The sequence below is a fragment of the Photinus pyralis genome, unplaced genomic scaffold (genome assembly GCF_008802855.1).
Source record: "Photinus pyralis isolate 1611_PpyrPB1 unplaced genomic scaffold, Ppyr1.3 Ppyr1.4_LG7, whole genome shotgun sequence".
NCBI classification, from domain to species: domain Eukaryota; kingdom Metazoa; phylum Arthropoda; class Insecta; order Coleoptera; family Lampyridae; genus Photinus; species Photinus pyralis.
The window spans coordinates 5,022,860-5,043,752 of NW_022170738.1; the positions used below are offsets into that span (position 1 = coordinate 5,022,860).

At 37.6% G+C, this 20,893-nt stretch overlaps 1 protein-coding gene across 1 annotated transcript; it reads right to left on the reverse strand.

Moving 5' to 3' along the window:
- Positions 1-5,404: 5,404 nt before the first annotated feature.
- Positions 5,405-6,977, reverse strand: LOC116176878 (tubulin alpha chain-like). Its single transcript, XM_031495691.1, has 2 exons — positions 6,849-6,977; positions 5,405-6,800 (listed from the first exon to the last, which is right to left on the reverse strand). The coding sequence occupies exons 1-2, from the start codon at positions 6,849-6,851 to the stop codon at positions 5,454-5,456; spliced, it is 1,350 nt and encodes a 449-aa protein (XP_031351551.1). The 5' UTR covers positions 6,852-6,977; the 3' UTR covers positions 5,405-5,453.
- Between the last annotated feature and the right edge of the window lie 13,916 nt (positions 6,978-20,893).

The window sequence follows — 20,893 nt, forward strand, 5'->3', positions numbered from 1 at the left end:
CCATGGCAACGATTATTGAGACAATGGTTGTCATGGATTTTAAGCTAAGTCCCGCTTAAATTTGTCGGTGCAAACGGCCATTAGAAAATTAACAATAGTGCCGACTTAATTTGAAACAAACTGTATAAAGGCGGCCTCACATTACATGGCAAACTAGACGAATGTTGGTGATGCGTCGAGTTTGCCATAAATGTGTATGAGTCGCACATTGCCAACGTTCGCGTTTGTCAACGTTCGCCCAGCAGTCGGTAAACGGACCCACTTCAAAGGACATTCGCCATGATACTGTATGAAGTATAGGGAAGTTCGACATATAATGTGTATGACCCACTTGCCATGTAATGTGGGGCCGCCTTAACGCTCTTAAACCTTTTACACTTGACTTCGTTAAAGAATAAAAGTAGTAAAATTTGCACGGGAAATTATCAACAGTAATCATGGAGTAGGTAGTCTTTGAATAAACGAATACTTTCATTAGTTTGCATCAAAGAATAAACCAATAAACAGACACGCTTTGTGTTTCTAATTCAGATGATTTTTACAGACGTTACATTCAGAGTAGCCGAAATGGTCGGTCGGCCACCGCCGCCGTCGGTCGGATACCTGTTTTTATGCGAAATGGGAGTTATGGACACTTTTTTTTATGCGTCTTTAATTTATGCGAAATGCCAGTTACGGATATTTATGCGAAATGGGAGTTATGCGTACTTTTTTTTATGTATCTTTCATTTATGCGAAATGGGAGTTATGCGCAGTTTTTTTTATGCATCTTTAATTTATGCGAAATGCCAGTTACGAGAATCTTATTTATGCAAAATGGGAGTTATGCGTATTGCCAGTTATGCGTAGTTTTTTTTTATGCGTCGTTTAAATTATGTCACATGCCTGTAAATGAAAATTCATTTATGCGAAATGGGAGTTATGCGTGTTTGTATTTATGCGAAATGCAACGTCACCAGTCTAAATCTGTAATCATAAAAGATCGCTGTAGGTACATTTTAGAATAATAAAACTGACATGGTCATTAGGCATTAGGTTTGAATGTGGATCACAACATTATTTGGTCGTTCATAATGTGGATGATTTCTTTACCTTTACCTGTTTAAAATAAGCAAGTAAAACATGAAGTTTTACACCTATACCCTTTCCTGCCCACCATTGTTCATTCTCTTCAAAAATTCATTCGGGGAGTAAATTTTTTACTACACTCAATTTTCCTTATTTGAGGGGATGTACATTGAAATTCTTTAGTATGGGCCATTTTTTAACATGCATGTTAAATTAATATGAATATTAATTAGGTAAATTTCCAAATCTGTATTACCGACAACATTTTATGTAGGGCAATAATATTGTAGATGGCGCATAAGATGAATATAAAACGTATAAATTTAGTGAATTATTTTATTTTTGATAATGGAATGATTATAATGATGATCGTGAATAAAATCGTATACGAACCTCGACGAAAGGTTATTTTTCTTAGAATATAATCACCCTCGGCGCTGTGCGCCTCGGGTGATTAAAATTCTTCGAAAAATAACCTACTTTCGCACTCGGTGCGTAATATACTATTATGTCCCGCCTGACGATATTACGTTGATAACTTAAAGTAGTTAGTGGCAGAAGCCGCCGTTAACTTCATAGGCCATGACATCACTTTTGGGTGTAATAGCTTCTTTATATTAAGGGAACGTAGTAATAAGCTTAGAGCTAACAAATGGAAAAATTCAAAAAGAGACAGGAAAGAGTAGCATTACGTAATTTAGTTGCGCTTAAACATCCCCTAATTAAGTTTCTTGTTTCTGAAACGTCTCCAGCTTTTGCAAAGTTTTGTCTTGATTGTTGAAATTTAAATATGAAATATCTTCCCAGTTATTACCTTCGCGTATTCTTATATTGCCTGTAATAAAATAATCAAGCACGTGTATACATAAGAAGAGGTTTGGTATTAATTCTCAGCACGTTTAGATAATTGAATGTTTGACAAGCGGTGTTCTGGAAGAACTTTATCATATTGGAGCTTACGAAGGTTCAGTTATAAAATAAAGAGTCGTTTAGCCTTTGACTGTATGTGACGTAAGGTTATCCGGAGGATTTGCGCCTCTTCAAATTCCATAAAACGGAAACAAATTCATTTCTATGTGATATGAAACGGATGCAATATTACTTTTTCGATTTGATTCTTTTAAAGAGCATTTTTATTAAAGTTGCCTACACTTTGCACGAAAGCTAATTATTAGTTTAAACGAACGAGATCCTATAAAAACTAGGAATGCTTTAATCGCACTAGCATTAGTATAACTCTATAAATTGCCCTATTTCAGAATACCGCAGTCGATCTACCTACCGAGCTTTTCGCACTTTAAGATTCAGTATGTCTACCACACTGCATCAAAACTCTCTTGTCAATGTCATCTGCTTAGATATTCGACTCGCGTCTGAATTTGGGGTTAATCGTTTGAAAAATTCGGTTTAGTATAAAGTTCGTTCTTAGTTAGGCTTTACCATCCTTTATTTTGTTGGACTACCGACGTTGTTTTCTCTATTTCCTTTAGTGGAAGCTATGTTAGCCAGGTTTTCTTATTTTACTCGCGCATTTGTTGTACTCGTAGATTACAGACTTCGGATTTTCCACTACATAACGCGTCTTACGATTTTAATTGCCATACAATCCTCTGCTAGATTTGAATCAGAGACTGGAAATTGGACAATATACCCTCATCGCCGTCGTAGTAAAACCGTTAAGACGTTAAGAACAACGATAAATTTGTCACTGTTGGCAGAAGTCGAGTCTACTACTAAGGCACAAAATAATGAGCGCGATGTAAAAGGTAGATATTGTTTGAAAATCTTCAGTTAAGAACAGATGTCAAACCTTTGCACTAACAATTATAGCTGCAAATAATTATCAATAAATGAAGTCAACCGCTGTAATCGATATATTGATTATATACATTTTAATTGTTGATAATAATCGATACATCCATAGACCATTTCTCCAAACTTAAAGGCGGATATCGGTGTCATCTTCTTTTACTCGGTTGTCTATTTTTTCTCTTCAACAGCATGCTGCCACAAGATGTTGAAATGTGCAGTTTAGAAGCACTTGTTAATTATATTTAGTGTGAACACACTATCGCAATACTTCACTACAAGGTAAATTCTTTTCAATTAATTTAATTAAATTAGAGATATATTTCCAAACAGCCTTCATAATTATAATATGAACGTTTCAGTTGTATTCTAATACGCGTATAGGTACATGGCGATGGGGCGTGGTTCAAGGACAGAAATAATTAATACAGACATCTAAATGTTGCATTGTTCATGGGATTAATTAAAAGGTAAGACGTTCGGAATTATGCGTCCGGATGTCAATTATTTGTCATTGAATTTAAGTTGTCAAAACATGCGAACCTTTCACAGCTTGTTAAGAGCAAGGGTGATTCGCGAGAACTTGCACGTTAGCATTTTGTAAGATTCTCATTTAATCTAACAAAATGTGAGGGTGTGAGATTTCTAATTTTTCTCCTCATTTCCAGCACAATTGTATACAATTTCGAATTTGTAGTAGTCAGCCTTCAACAAACATACATTAAAGTGCAAATTGAATAGTAATCAAAATTAATAGACATAATTTATTCCTTATACCGATTTTTTAAAAGCTAAAGTTAGTTTTAATTCACATTCTTTTAAGGAACATCTTGTTAAACGATTCCAAATCGTGAAAGCTCTGGTGGGGCCACATTACAATAAATACTGTTGGGAGAAGACGCCATTGTGATAGCGTTTCTTTAGTCACACGTCACTTACTCAAACACAAATAAGCTGTCGTTAGAAAGTCATCCTAGTAGAATCTCTCCAAACGTTGAAATCGTAACCACTGCAATTATGCAACCAACATTGAGGAATCATCGTCTAACCTCTAACGCATATCATTTCCAAAGTCTTTAATTATGAACAGTGCAATTACATAACAAAAAATAAGATATATACATACGATCGTCATTTTTAATATAGTATCCGTTTTGAAAGACTTGAACTGCAATCAGTGTAATTACGCTACAATTAATAACGTTCGCTTAAACGTCACCTTTTAACACACAACCTTCTCAAAAATTTGAATTGTGATCGGTGTAATTACGCTACTCACGATAAGCGTAACTTAAAACGGAGTATCTTAAAACACGCCACATTCAAGGAATTTATGTGCAGTCTATGCGATTATGCCACAAATAGTAACAAAAAGTCAATCGTCATTTATTAAAGAACATTAAACAATTTTACTCGAAACATTACTCAAAAGTGGAATCACAATTCTATTTGTTGGTTCGTGACGTCCGGTGTGATGCGACATTGGAGATATTTTTGTTCAGTGCAGCGTACGTACGTATACGTACGTAGATAACTAGACCTCTCGTTGGAGCCGAGAGTATCAATAGTTGTTAACTGAACTACCGAATTTTGGAATTTTAATCCATCCAATTAAGTAAACATAATTATCGGTCGCTAATTAAATGTGTTGCAGCAAACGGCGTCTGATTAGACTGGGTTTAGTGTCATTGGAAGCGCGCTGAATTATTACTTAAACAGTTTAGATTTCAGGGAACCGAGCAATTAATTAGAGATTTTAATTTTCAGCGTTATGATGCGGGTTCGCCGTGCTTCTTGGGAAGTCCACCGTTGCCTTTCCGCATTTGTGAAATTCGATAAAAGGTACGAGCGTGATTTAAAGGCGATCCTTTTTTGATATGTTCAACGCTGGCCATTGAAATTTATGCAATTTTATGGCAAGTTTAATTTACCAATTTTAATTTCCGTTGATTATAAGGGGAGTATCTACTTTCCTTAATGCTGCTTTCCCAGTAGATACCCACAGTTAATTTTGCTTTCGTTACCGCTTGAAAAATTGTTACCGTTTCGTGTGCCGTAATTTTGTTGTAGGGTTTCGCTAGTGATCGATAGTTGTTACTTGGGTGACCGCACCGTTTTGAAACCACATACCTTGACCAGGGGCAATGAGACAACTCCTGGTGGCGCTCGAGACTACCGTACCGTTCCGTTCCGCCGGATTTCACCGTTTGGTTCAAAGATCTAATATTTTTGGCGAATTGAAATTTAAATCAGAAAGGGTAAAATAATAAGTGTCGGTTGAAGACATTTGTCGCCATTACTTTCTCTGAGATCTTTCATGAAGGGTACTCTCATAATATAACACATGATACTATGAAGCATGAAGGATATGAGTTTTTAGTTCTACGAAGTATACATACCTTTTGATAAGTGAGACACAGGGGGTGGAGGAATTCTTATAAATGGCCGGACAGCATTACGATCTCGTAATAGGTTCGCAAATTATTACGTGAATTACTCAATAATACGAGGAATTGTAGATACTAATTTAGGTTTAATTACGTTTGTACTTGGTACAATTTAAAATTAATTTACATTCAATGCTCCTCTCCAACATTATGTAGGTCCCCACTCATACCAACTTCATCATAATCGTGTTCCAAGCCCGCTACGTCTTCTCGTGCTTCGTTAAACTCGCCCTCCTCCATACCTTCATTCATGTACCAATGTACAAAGGCCCTTTTTGAGAACATCACGTCGAATTTGTAGTCAAGCCGTGACCAAGCCTCTGATATCGCAGTAGTATTTGCTATCATGCACAGGGCGCGCTGTACCTTGGCCAAATCTCCCCCTGGTACAACAGTAGGGGGTTGATAGTTGATGCCGACTTTAAAACCTGTAGGACACCATTCGACAAATTGTATGGCACGTTTACCTTTAATAATGCTTATAGCTGCATTAACATCTTTAGGTACAACGTCCCCACGATACAGCATACAGCAAGCCATGTATCTACCGTGTCGAGGATCGCACTTGACCATTTGGTTGCACGGCTCAAAGCACGCGTAAGTAATTTGCTTTACAGTCAATTGCTCGTGGTACGCCTTCTCCGCGGTAGTAACTGGCGCATACGTAACCAACGGGAAATGAATTCGCGGATACGGTACGAGATTCGTCTGAAATTCAGTCAAATCTACATTTAAGGCTCCTTCGAACCTGAGAGACGCCGTAATTGAAGAGACGACCTGGCTTATTATCCTGTTCAGATTTGTGTAGGTGGGTCTATCGATGTCCAAATTTTTTCGGCAAATATCGTAGACGGCCTCGTTATCAATCATAAATGCGCAATCAGAATGTTCCAAAGTCGAGTGTGTTGTCAAAACCGAATTATACGGTTCGACCACTGCGGTGGATATCTGTGGGGCTGGGTAAATTGCGAGCTCTAATTTTGAGCGCTTGCCGTATTCATCGGACAGTCTTTCCATGAGCAAAGAAGTAAAACCGGATCCGGTTCCTCCACCGAACGAATGAAATATTAGGAAACCTTGCAGACCGTTGCATTGATCCACTAGTTTTCGAATTCGGTCTAAAACTTTATCCACGATGTCCCTACCAACGGTGTAGTGTCCACGGGCATAGTTGTTTGCCGCGTCTTCTTTTCCGGAGATTAATTGGTCCGGATGAAACAGCTGCCTGTAGGTACCGGTACGTACCTCGTCAATTACAGTGGGTTCTAAATCTGCGAAAACTCCCCTTGGCACTCGTTTTCCTGTATCGCTCTCACTGAAGAATGTGTTGAAACTATCGTCATCTCCAACGCAGCCGTTTTCCGAACGACACAGCTCACCGTTAGGTCCAATACCGTGCTCCAAGCAGTACAGCTCCCAACAAGCATTTCCTATTTGTACACCTGACTGGCCAATATGAACTGATAATACCTCACGCTGAAATTCAAACCGTACTTAAAAGTTAACGTGCTTAAGTTCTCTCACCATTTTGCCGATCACGTAGAATAATTTACAAACATCCACAAATAGCTACAGAAATTTAACCCGTAGTGAACCCCTTACGAAACTGACCTGTTTGACAGTAAATAAATTTGTTATGTTATCGGCTTTCTGTGATCATTAATCGATAAGTTAGTATGCAACTGCATTCCCACAGGGTACGGTTGACGTGGACACAATCAATGCTTAAAGCATGTAGTCGCTGGTTTCCATGAAGTTGGTCCAGTTATATAGAAAGCGATTCCTTTCCTATCGGCAATACCAGCAAACACAGAATAGCTACTCCGCTTACTTGAAGCAACTTCAATGAGCACAAAATATTTGTGCTAATCACGAATAAAATATGGCCAAAGAATTTGGTAAACCAAATCTGGCTGAAGTCGCCAGATAAAGCACGATTTGAAATTGTCAAAGTTTGGAGTTCACGTGATATAACTAATTAATCTCCCATCTAGGTATGGAACAAAGGTAAAAATTCAGTGGTGCCTTATTGGTGGATTTAGAAAGTATTTCACCACTAGGGGAGTTCACAAAAGGTCACAAAATACGTAACTAATCATTTTTCAAATTCCATACCTGGAAATTGTATACCTACCTCGTGCGGTCACTACACCACCCAAAAAATACCTGTTTAGGTAGCTGAAACAAACAAAATTAAAACGCAGAATTTTTATAATCGATCCTCGTACATAGCCGGCATCTGCTATAAAGAAAAATCCCAATATTGATTTAAATTAACAATTTGGGAAACTGACTAGCTTCAATCAAATTCCAAAATTCCAAAGAATTTATTACACGCATTTTGATTGAAAGAAAAAAATCTGACATGAAAACAATATCTGGATCGCACTTTGGATTCGAATAAACACACAATTCATTGATTGACAATGACTAAAATGTATTCTAAACCACAAAGTAACCAAATTAAAACAAAATCCCTGAAAGAAATAAAAGCTTACTGTTGAATAATTAAGTAATTTTAAGAAACTTTGATATTTAATTTATGTTGTCCATATGTTTTTTCGTGCTATCTTAATATTTAGTTTCGGTCTCAAAGAAAACCACCGCCTTGTCACCCTAACTTCACAACTTACGTTTCCGAATGCGTGACCAGGTGGACCATAAACACATGGCCACATTACATGGGGTTTTCGAGAATATTAATTTAGGGCAGTTTGAAAAAGTCGCATTCTGAACCGCGCCGGAATCGGTCGTTCAGCAAATAATGTAAACCGGTAATCTTAAGATGATAAATTCAAACTTTATACTCACTTTAATTTAATTATGCTTGTTTTTGAAATTTAATAAAATTATTATCGTTGGTTACGAAACAACCTGGTCCTTCGTTCGAAGTCGGAGATCGATCCAAGATCTCAAACACTTACCAAGCTTGTTTGGATACATTACTCCGAACGCATGCCGTCGACAAATAAAATAAGAAATCGCAAAATTACTTACAGTTTTTTTCTTAACAATCCAAATACAAAATTTGCGATACTAAGCGCACTGAACTCACACAAACGCTGACAGGTTCTTTTTGCTATATAACACAGAATTAGATGACAAACAGGACTGGTTGGATAAAAAAGATGAACCAATTTTCGGAGGCCGTTTGGATGGTAGAAACAGCCTCGTTTTTTCGCTGTCTCCAGAATTTAGAGAAAGACCACTTCCACCATAAAATAATCTCATTGTTTACGAATTTTCAAATCAACCGCAAATCACAATCGAACCCACTGACATTACTCGCACAATTTCTCGAAAAACCCGCGTCTTCGTTGACAGCAGCAGATGTGCATTAATTTAGTCTGATGAGAACCCTTCTTATCGCAAACGACCCGTTAGAATCTGTTATTAAGTACGCAAACTTGACCAGATGTGTCTTACACCTCATCAAAATTGAATAATTTACAAAACCGAGATCATTAAAACAATAAATTTCGCATCAAACAAATTTCTAAGAGGAAAACCAAACGCTGAGATACAAATTCAACTAAAATAAACCAAATTGATATTCCAAAAGAGTGAAGGAAACAGAAAATGATCTTAAGAAGTATGGGACTTAAGATCAAAATAAAATTTGATAGGAACCAAATATACCGCATTGGAAAAACGCAATAAAGTAAAATAGGAGGAATACCGGCGAGCTAATGAAAAGTCTCCTCGTGTAAACAGCTCCAATGAACCAACAGCCCATCAGTCCCCCAAAAATCCTAAATAATAATAATAATAATAATAGAGATTTATTGCCCAACAGAACAGACCTTCCAATTACAGGACAATACATAATAGTTAACGCGCAATGATTTAGTGTAATAAGAGAAAAAAAAAGGACTATGGAGAGACCGAAATTTACTCGCCGATACTGTGTATGTGGGAAGTATGCGTGTGTGAACGGCTCAATAAGATGCAATGTTTCAGGTGTACCCGAGATACCGGGGTCTGGGCAAATACATCGCCGCGTAAAAGCGGTCTAAGGCAAAATAGTGAAAAATGCAAGAATGATACTGATCGTGCGAAACAGGAATTTGCTTGTTATCAATGTAATCAAAAAGGCCATTGGGCGAAAGAGTGTCTTGACACACCGTCTTAGTTCCGGAGGAAGTCAAATGCCAGACGAAGAAGCATTAGTAGAGAAACGATGTAAAACGTACAAGGAAGAAAGCAAAATGGACGACCAGTGAGGATACGTGTATATGGCTGGATTTGCTATCAGTAACGACAAAGATCTAACAACGTATTATGAATCATTGCAGTCAAGCTACAAAAAAGGAATCTTCATGAAGATTTGAAAGCTCTGAAAGAGAATGGAACTTGGGTATTAGTTGATCGTCCAAATGATGTACAAGTCTTGAAGAATCGATAGGTTTTACGTCAGAAAATTGAATATAGTTGGGAGAATTCCCTTCAAGGGGCGACTGGTAGCCAAAGGATTCAGACCTGCAAGGTATGACACTATTCAAGCACTACATTGTTGGAACAAGCGTTTCGTTGCCTTCGTCACAAAAACGAGTTTCAAGAATAGTAATGCTGATTCGTGTCTGTTCTACCGCAAAAAAAAAGAATTGTCTATATATTGCAATCTACGACAATGATGGTTTGGTTGTAGGTAGCAACAAGGCAAAAATTGATGAGTTCATAGTTGCAACTGGAATTCCAGGCAACTAAAAGGCATGAAGAAATTCTACAGTCTACAGTGATGCCGACTACACAGGCGAAAAGGACCCGAAAAAATAAACGACGAAGTTATCCAAAATTCAACGTATCATCGAAAATCGAAACATTAGAGCTTCGTCACTTCTACGTTAGGGAAAGATTTCTGAATCGAGATCTTAAGCTGGAACACATCAATGTCATTTCATCAGTATACATGTTAGATAACGATAAAAAAAGATCTATTATAGTCTCTTATTATTGTTTTTTTTGTGGATGGTAATTGAGCAATTTTGAACTATTTATTGAAAGTCTTACTAAATATTGTTATCATAAAAGTTCGGTGTTCTCCATGTTATCCTCGATAGCGATTAGCGACCCGTTGTTATTCGTTTGCAATATTTTGAATTGCTCTACTGATCGGTAGATCAAAGAATTACCTAACCGCAACAATTTTCCGTTATAATTACATTCTATATGAAATAAGAGAGGGATTTGTTTGAAATGTTTTAAAAAGCGTGAATATGCGCGTTGTTTCACATACGTTTGAATTAAATTCCAGAAATTTTCCATTACGTAGCAGAAAATAAGTGATATGGGACTGTTTAACTTTTGAAGATATAAATTAGATCATGTAAGTAGAGGGATCATGCAAACTCCCAAATTGAATAAGGCTGTATGCTTTTTTTTCGGCTGTGAGCTGCCGTAGAGTCATCCCATACAAATTAAGTTAAACGTAAATGTGTTGGCAAAAGAAATAAATTCGACTTATAACAGGGCTTTAATATTTAATGGTTTTCGAAGATACATTAACACGTCATTTTATTTTTTGTGTGTAGGCCTGAGCATTGATTCATTAATATAGTCCTATATTAGTAACGCAACATGAAATATAGAAACGCTGCCTTACAAATCGCTATAAATGGGTCCAATAAAAAATGTATATGGATTCTGAGCGACACGCTGATTTACTGTCGGCACGTCTAAACTTAATTTTCGGGATATCAGGCAAACTTACGTCAGGATTTTAGAGTGCAAGAGACATCTTCTTGCATGACAGAAAACTACTCCATTATTCAATTGATAGCTTGAAGTACTGAACGCTTCTGTACGAAAACAAGGGTACTATTATTTCCCCAACAATCGCGATCCGGAACGCCACGCCGAGGCGCTATGCTGCTAGACCAACATAAACCTGTATGGTAAAGCTATGCACTTTAGAATAACTGCTGATTTAAAGCGGCTGTTCTCAAGATGTTCCCTCATATTGTAGTAAAACCGCCTGTTGTTCAATTTACGGTAATTTGTGCGGGATTAATTGCGCAGAGGGCTTTAAAATTAAAGCGTTCGTCGCACCGTTTCTTTAATGGAAATCCATCAACGGAAAGCCTCACTTTAATTGATTTCGTTAGAACAATCAATTTACATTTTCCAATACCCTCCCGCTTGATTGCTAATATTTTCTTTTAATTCAAACAACTATGAGTACGTCTTGTGACGAGTAGTTATGACTTCAGAAGTAGATGGAAACATTACAATTCTTTTTGCGTACTTACGTAGTAATATTACTTTAGTCAACTTGTTCGTTCGCTTTAGGCAAGAGTTACAGACCTTGCATTTCAATACAGCTATTAAGTAATTACACGAAAAGTCTGCGAACGTGAAATGGAGTTTGTATTTAAGTTAGAGGAAGTACCTAGATAGTTTAGCTACCGTTTCCATTACAGTGAATTTCGACTGCAGGTGATCAACGAAAACGGATGCTCGTAGAATTAATTAAAGTACACTCTAGTTTGCAAGCATGCCAGGTAATAAAATCTCGATTGGAAAACAACTTGGTGCAGATATCGGCTTAAAGTAAGTAGATTGGTTTTGAATAATGATTAGAAACCAAAGTTAAAGTCAATCCGATTACTGAGATACTAACGTTAGGGGAACTGATCCTGTGACTTTTAAAGCTCTATCGAAAGGTTGCCGTCCATTCGATTTACCGTGCTCCATCCTGTTGACGAATCTCATAATCCCATTTTATACATTTCGTATGAGTATAACCCCGAAAACATAAGCAATTTTGTCGTCGTAAATATAAAGACAACTCGCATAGGGACGGTGCACAGGGAAGCTCCTGTAAATTTCCGGAAATTTGAATAAAAAAGCGATTCAGTTCGTAAAAATGCTATTATTTAAATGGATACACCTTTTGTCCTGCCGGGGAGAATGCCTTCACCTGGAAATTTCAAATAAAATTCGCGTTGGTGTATTTGATTTTTTTTTGTAAAATTTCAATTCAAACTGCTACATTTTGTGCAAAATAAAAAAGTTGTTCCTGCATGAAATTATTAAGCAATTTATTTGGTATCTCTACAAATGCTACTGCGGGCGGATTTTACAATCGTTCGTTATATTAGTCACGGATATCCCGCACAAATGATAAATGTCTCAAGTTATTGGAAAGATAAGAAGCAGTATTTGGACCTGTAGTAAAAAATACGGATAAAAATTATTGCCCATTAAATTATGCAAATTATTTAAATGAGACAGTGGTTTTGCCAAATAAAGCTAGATAAGTATGTAAATCAATACAATAGAATTAGGAGAAAACGAACCCTTATTAAACTGTAATTAACTCCGTTTTTAGATCTTGTGTCTCTCGATGTCCAATGAACTCGTATCATCACAGCTGTACATGTACAACGGGTGCTGATATTTCCTCTCGAGTTGATTCTGGCTTGGTGGACACAGTAACTCGGTGCAGAAGTTTTTTTGTGGCTTCTTGAAAATCTTTGTTTTTCCTTTTCTGAAGGGAGCAGGCGTTGAGCCACATCCTGTTGTATCACACAGCACGGTAGAAAAGGAGATGTGGCTGTAAACTTCCAAGGTTAACATACGATGATCTTCCCCTTAACTCCCAGGGATCAACATCCACAAGTCAACGCGGGAAACAAATGCAGATCGGTATCTTCTCCCACAATCACGGAGTGTTCTTCTTCATATACGCCGCTGCTGTAGACATGATGAGAGCGTCGGCGTCGTCTTGCACTTGAACTACTCTAACGCTAGTATAGCTCTGAGATGCCCTGAGAGCATATTGTTAAACCGCTTTTTGTTTTGTTCATTGGATTGTCGCTTTCAAATCGCCTTGCAATCTCCGAGAAAAATTTTGGAGATGACGACTCGTTGGGGTTGTTTTAGCCTCTTGAACATTCGTCATTTGGTGCAATTTTTTTAGGGCAAAGTTCAGTGCATACTTCAGTTAAAAGTTCACTGATAATTCTACTGATTTTCTTTATAAAAACGAAACGTTTTCGTTTCTTTGTCATGAAAGATGATTTTAATTATTGCAAAAATGTTCCTTCCAATTCGCCCCCGCCGAAATTCTGTCTCAGCAGGGACTGGCTCAAAGAAACACCAATACCAAAGATTTTAGATCTACTTTGTCACAACTTCGCTAGAGATGGGAGAGGGGACGACAGTTGGCAACCATTCATTAGAATACCATGAAAGACAGAACTGTTATTAACCCCCCAAGACGCTTGGTATAATGAAAGCAGCTGAGGATAAAGTTGGATATAAGAAAAGATACGATCAAAGAAGCCTAATTTTGGAAAAGTGTAAGAGAGAAGAAAGTAGAAAACCATCAGTAGCGAAGAAAAAATTAAGACGACAATATCGGAAACTTAAGGCGGAGTTGAAAAAACAAATTGATGAAGCTGGGAAACGTGTAGGTATGGGTTATAACCTTCATTCGGGAATTAACAAATTTAAAAATAATGCATTTGTTTTAAATTAGAAACCATTTAATATAATAACTAAAGGGTTTCTATTGTCAGAAGCAAAGCAGATATTTTCTGAGATATTTTCTGATCTACATATTCCGGTCTCATCGTATTTGTACACCAACCGGCGAGAAGACATTTCGTATGTAAACTTCGCGATACTTTGTGGTATTGATGTTGACCATCACGGATGCACCAAAGTGGGCCGAAAGGTTCCCGCCTAATGTTACCCCACAACATTGCTACATCACCGCGTTAGGAAACGTGCCCTGAAGTGAAAATTCCTAACAATTTTTAGTTAAAACCCGAACCTCAGAATTGACTTTGGTGGACACAAACTCCAACGGAACCAAGAAGCAATCCGCAAACGAGGAGCAACGATCTTTCTTTTGCAGTTTCCAAGGCCACTATGTCAGCGTATGTCAAAAGAAGAAAAATGAGGTGTCAAAACCCAAAACTACCAAGGGGAATACCGATACTATGGCTGCGGCAAACCGTCGGGAACGGGAACGTCGTGAATGCAAGGACCTATGCGCTATGAATATGGAATTCATAGCCTGCTCTCGCTTAGTCGTTCTCTTGGGCGTACTAAAACATAATGGTACCGTCTACTTGGACACCGGGGCCAGAGTCAGCGTCGGAAGCCACGAAATGGAACGGTTATTGGAACAGCACGGCCACCAGTTTACCAAAAACGGACTTCACCCTGGTTGCTGGGAAAAGAACACGCCAGACCGTAAAGATAGCTTTAGTGCTCATAGTGCTCAAGGGACAGCTACGGGTAACAATGTTATTCCTTCCCAATGCATCATCTACAAAAAAACTCCTGGGGGTTGATGTTATTGAAGAGGTCGAAATCGTCATCGAAGTGCCCAAAAAGTGTTAGTGCACACATGATCGGCCGGAACAATAGATTTCTTTAATAGAAGAAGAAGAGGTCTGTGTGTTTGATATATTGATCCATTTTTATAAGTTTTTGTTGATGAAATAAATAATTAGACGATAAAAGTTATATTTGTTATATTTTCTCTGGGCTATCGCTTTCGACTTTTCACGTCATCATCAGGTCTTAGCGTGAATTAAAATGAAGTATAAACTTAGGAGGTCTGTATCAAGAGCAATGGTCACTGCCATCCACTTACAGCTACACCGACAGACAAGGCGGTGCACTGCATGCTCGAGCAGAACCGGCTTCCCATGCTATTCGGCTTACTTCGATGTTTTCTCAGAAAAAAGAATATGCCCGAACCCAGGAAAGGTAGCCGTCATACAAAATATGCCGGAACCGAAGAACGTTCATGGATCGGGAATTAATCAAAGTCTTTGAGGCTGTAGCTAGGCCTCTCAGCAAGCTATGAAAAACCTTTCCCGGGAGTACAACGCTGTAGGGGCCGTTCTGGTCCAGGGAAAGAGTGGCCAGTAACACGTTGTCGAATACGCCATTCGACTGCTTACCTACGTCGTCAGAAAGAAACTACGCTACTACGGAGCGAGAAGCCTTGGCAGTTGTTTGGATCATCCATAGTCAGAATTACAGATCACCAGCCTCTCAAGTGGCTGATGACCATCACCCATAGGAGGTCTGGCAAAGTGGGCTCTTCAACTCCAACCATACGACATCCAGATCTAGTATAACTCTGGGAAGACAAACTAGTTGCAGATACACTTTCAGAATCCCCAGTGGAAAATTATGAGGTGTACGAAATTGCAATCGACCTAACAAGCTGATGATATTCGCCAAGAACAGCTACAGAATCCAGAGTTAAAAAAATATTGGATGTTTTTTCGCCACCAGTCAGAGGCGAGGAAGATGCCCGGTAGATCACTCGTGAATACCTGGTTATGAGATGGATGTCTGTATCGGTACACTAACGGCGGAAATGAGGAATCCTCCAACCATAGTTAGTGATGTCTGAGCGTGGACGAACTCCCTTTAGGTGTATCAAGATCAATCCACTTTCGGACACTATGGGATACAGAGGACCTATCGGGAGATCTATCGACGCTACTTTTGGCCCGGGATGTACGAGTACAACAAAGATGTGGAGAGCGATACAATATCTTCAACAGAAAGCCAGAAGGCCGGTGATGCAAAAACGGTTTGAGGTTATCGCCATTGATCTTTTTGGACTTCTATCAGAGAAAGACGGATGATATCGATGGACGTTATATTATAGAAGCCACTGCGAGCTACTGGCATCACCCCACCTATTTGACCTTAGGCAGACAGTTGATATTACGTAAAGTTAAATACCCTTCGCGATTTCCCGTTAAATTAATAAACCCTTCGTTGTCATATCTATGGCATAATAAGATAAGATAATAGGTGGGAATTTCCTATACCACACAACCGAGGAAAGTGGGAGGATTGGATTAGATTGCGGATTCCTCATTAATGAGAAAAAACCAATAAACTTCTAAATTTATTAAGCATGTTCATTGTTCATCTAATCAATAAATAATAGGTTTCGCTCAACACATAAAACGAATTAGAAAATGCCGAGTAGCAAAGACGTTGCGGTTGGGAAGTCTTAGGGAAAGTCATCCCGTTTTAGAAACATCAATAAAAAAAGATAAGATTTATTCCCGAAATCGAACTAGTTTAAGAGATATTGGCTTAAGAAATGAAATTATGCGAGAATGCAGAGAAAATTCCATTCTCTGGACGGGATACGGAAACTATATTTATGATGAAACTAATAAAACTTCAATTCCTTAGAGAATTTTCCAACTTTTACCTGTAGTTCTCAAACTAATAATGAGTACAAATAACGACTAGGCACGCTGTGCAAATTTCATCTACTTGCAAGCAAGCAATTTAAGATTCTATGTTTGCTACCCAACTTCAATACACTTGTAATTACCGACGTACATTCAGTCATTACTCTCAAATAAGTGCAAGAGTTGTGTCCCACTAGTGCTTGTTCATACATGTGAGTACGGCAGTTTTGTTTGATTTCTGAAGTACTATAATTTATTATTACTTTTTTTACGACGATATTCGAATTAATCTATTTCTGTTAAACTACTGTCTAATAGATACGCCTTCAATTTATTTAGTTGTTGTTATCGTCTTTTGAGCTACCTTAACTTCCACTTTCTTATAGAAAATTTATCAATGAAATGTTTAAAATAATTCCTGCCTGGCATGAAATGAAGTTAAATCAATTATTCAAAGAAGACTGATGAAGAAACAACTCCTTTTCCTTTTTAATTGAATCTTTAACGACTTCCGGTTAATAAATCATAACAATTTCAACGCGATATTCACGAAAATATATTGTTAAAATCAAACTCGATCCATCTCTACCTCTTTACAAACCTTCTCCTTAAGATTAGCCAATTTCTAAATTTTATTATTGGTTAGTGTTTTTTTACTACCAACATCAAACGGCTGCCAACCCACTTAATTCAAAACATGCACGTCAACTACGAGCTTATCGTAGAGCCACAGACAACATATACTACAGACGGTCAATCTTAAGGGGAAAAAGCACGCTAAGTTTTGTGTCAAATGTCCCCTTATTTAAAAACCTGCTATCCCTCTATTTTGCTCCATCTATTAGCGCATACAACAATGTGTTGGTTCTTCTACAGATTTCTTTTATTGGAATGGTTTTGCAAATTGTCTAGGGAAAGGAGTATTGATACTTTTTTGTTAGAAAGCTGTCCCACAAGAAATCCCCATAATTTACATCTGAGGCGAAGTGCTGATAATCTTTGCAGGTACACATACAAAGCAAATATCACTTCATATTCGCAATTACGTATTACTCGTTGTCTTTGGGTGCATAAGAAACGATATAACTTACCACTTTTCGAATTCTCGAAAAAAGTGTAATCTCCGTGTTTGTTTATATACCTACGTACTCTACTTGCCTACTTATCTCTCCGTTTGTGGAATAAATCTTGCAATCAGCAATTTAACTTCATTTAACTTGGATAAAGAAAACCTAAACGTAAGCAAATTTTCGAATGAATATTTGCCTCATATGTAATAATAAATCCCATTTGAGGTGTGCAATTATCGGTCAATTACAGCGGTAATTGCATTGTAGAAAACGAAAGAGCCCTGCGATAATTGCACATTTCATGGGAATACACTTAACAATTTTATAAGTAGGTAAGGTGAGTTTGTAATGTTTATTCGGGAAATATTCCCCCGAATTACACTCGTGCATCAAAATAATCCTGATAATTTTTTCGCGCATTTTCCAACGAAGTTGGGTGCGCTATTACAGCCACTTTCTCTGTCCGTCCGTCTGTCCGAGGCCTTAACTACTCCTACAGTTTTTGAAGATATTTAGTTCGTTCTTTTTGCATTCGGTAGCGTATCGCTCTGGCACCTGAGTCAAAGAAAATCTTGACGATTGAACTGCGCATGCGCAGGCTGCGCAATGTTAACTTTTTTATTTATTAATATATTTTGTTGAAATTTTAATCACAGATACTTGTAGTAAAGGCAAATATATCGCATATAGTAAAAATTAGATGTGCGCATGCGCAGACTGCGCAATGCAAACTTTCTTTATGGAGATATTTCTTTGAAATTTTAACCAAAGATACTTATAGTAAAAGCAAACGTATTGCATTTTATAAATATCAGATTAATAAGCGCATGCGCAGGACGCGCAATATCAACTGCGCAGTAAGTGTCAACTTCCTTATGTATGAAGATATTTCTTTAAAATTTTAACCATATATGCGTCTAGTAATGAAAAACGTAGCGCACATAGGTATGGCCTTTGGGGAAGTAGTGATCAATTTATGGAAAATGCGCTGAAGTTACACTTCATAATTTGTTAAAAGAGCATTTTGATGCACTTGTGCAATTACGTACGAAAATTGTCACAAAGCAAAGTTTTAATAGCGATCCTCGAGATGGTTTATAGTTTTATATCTATTACTGTCTGCCGGTTTAGTGTGTTGTCACTTCACTCAACGAAACCATGTGTATTGTATGCAAAAAAATCCCTTGAATCCGTAAATGACAGTCTAGCTGACTGGAAACTCCGGGAACATATTGCTATACACAAGTAAACGAAGAAAAAATGGGAAAATGTCGTTTTTTCGCATTTAATTAGGTATCTCGTTAACTATTCCTCTTACGGAAAAAATGAAGAGAACGAATTTGTTTAGGATAGATTTTTGTATCAGATACAGTTGGTATGATTTTTATTAAACAGAGTGCCAATGGTCTATTATAAAGTTACTTTCTTGTTCTATTTCTGGGGTTTCCACTAAACTAATTCCACAGTCCGTCGATTTGCAAAACTCATCGGGACAACAGACAATTGTTGGAATAGGTTGTTTTACGGTTCCACCATCCATAAAAATATTGAAAACGCTCTGGGAGTCATCCAGTTTGAAGGACAAAGCATCGAGAAGGGCGTATCAACAAAAACAAATGTTAATTTTTGGGATTACTTTTTTTGTATTTTTCCAGAAAAAACAATAACATTTAAAAATGAACGGTTCTGTACCAACCAGTGCTCGGAATGGAAATTTTCGCCGGAACGCAAGCATCAGCCCATCAGGAGGAAGGGGGGAGGGGGGGGGTAACATAGAAAACATGTACTACGTACATTAAAACAACGAGAAAACGTAACAAAAATTAAATGTTTCATTTTTATTGTTTCCCTTGGTGTGGAGACCAGTGGATACTAATGGGTTTCGTGTGCTGGTATGATCTGAAGGGCGTATTTTCGTTTCCATGTGATTTTTATCGCATTAATGCAATAATATTGTAATACTTTTTACCAACCGGAACAGCGTTCCGGCTCGTTCCGGTCCATTCCGAGCCCTGGTACCAACTGAAAATTCAATTCTAAACAAATTCATTTCTATGAGCTCGAGCAATAGTTGACGAGATAATTGGAAGTCAAATGCGAAAAAAACTGCATTTTTCCATTTTTTCTTGTTTTTTTTGTGTATAGCAATATGTTCCGGGAGCTTCCGGGCAGTGAACTACATAGAATACACTTGGTTTCGTTGTGTGAAATGCCAACATCCAGTTCAGAATACTGTTGGAGCTAATTTGACTGGACTAAGTTGACCCTACACATTGACATAAAATAAAGTTCGTTAAGTGCTCCCTCCCCTAATCAAAAAAATTTGTGATGGTATTATCACAGATACATATAGGTAGGCAAGGCCGTGTGAGGGGGAGGGGCGAGGGGGGCCCAGGCCCTGGACGCCAAGTCTGGGGGGCGCTGAAGTCGCCCGTCGTCGCCTTCGTCGGGAGCGTCAAAGGCGTGAGGGAAAGATTTACCTCGAATTATATAAACGAATCCGTACATACTCTTGTTTCGTATTTTATAAATTCAGAATCAGTAAAAATTTAAAAATTAAAAACTGTCGCGTTTATAAAGTCCGTAATTCCATGGAGTTAGGAAATCAAACAAAAGCGCCTGCATTTGCCATGTTTGATCTCAAATTGCCATGGCACCACTGATTTTCTTAAAAGCGCCAGTTTTGAATTATCCAATTTCTTGGATTCAAAGTTCAGACAAATAAAAGCTATAGTATGCATGGATTCGTAATTTTTTTCCCTACAAAAAACCTAAATAGACTTTCTCTCTAAAATAATTAGAGAAGTCAATAATCAGAAATGAAAAAATTTCTATTGCAATTCCTATGGTGCGTTGAACAAGTCACCACCCGGTATAATAATATATTTATTATGGAAAAACAAAAATTATGTTTATTATTCTAATAAAATCTTTCCTTGTCCAACCTCATAATTTTATATGTGGAGGGCAAATTTAGTTTCCGCCCTTGTATAATAACCAAACCCGCTCCATCAATTTTTTAAATGTTTAGAAAAGAGAAAAATGAAGAATTAAAATGTATCCTATTTCATGTAATTTATGATGTTATACAAGTGAGCGCTTATCTTATCTACATAAAGGCCGGCGTTGAAGCCGAGGAAATAAGGTTTGAGTATATGTATTTTATTTTCACAAAAATGACTCCATCTATTACACACTTTTACCACACACAACAGTTTTCTGTGCGTCTACCACATTTTACGACAAATTATTTCGACTGCTGCAAGGTAGACAACACACTAACCGTACTCTATTAGGTGTTGCGTTTATT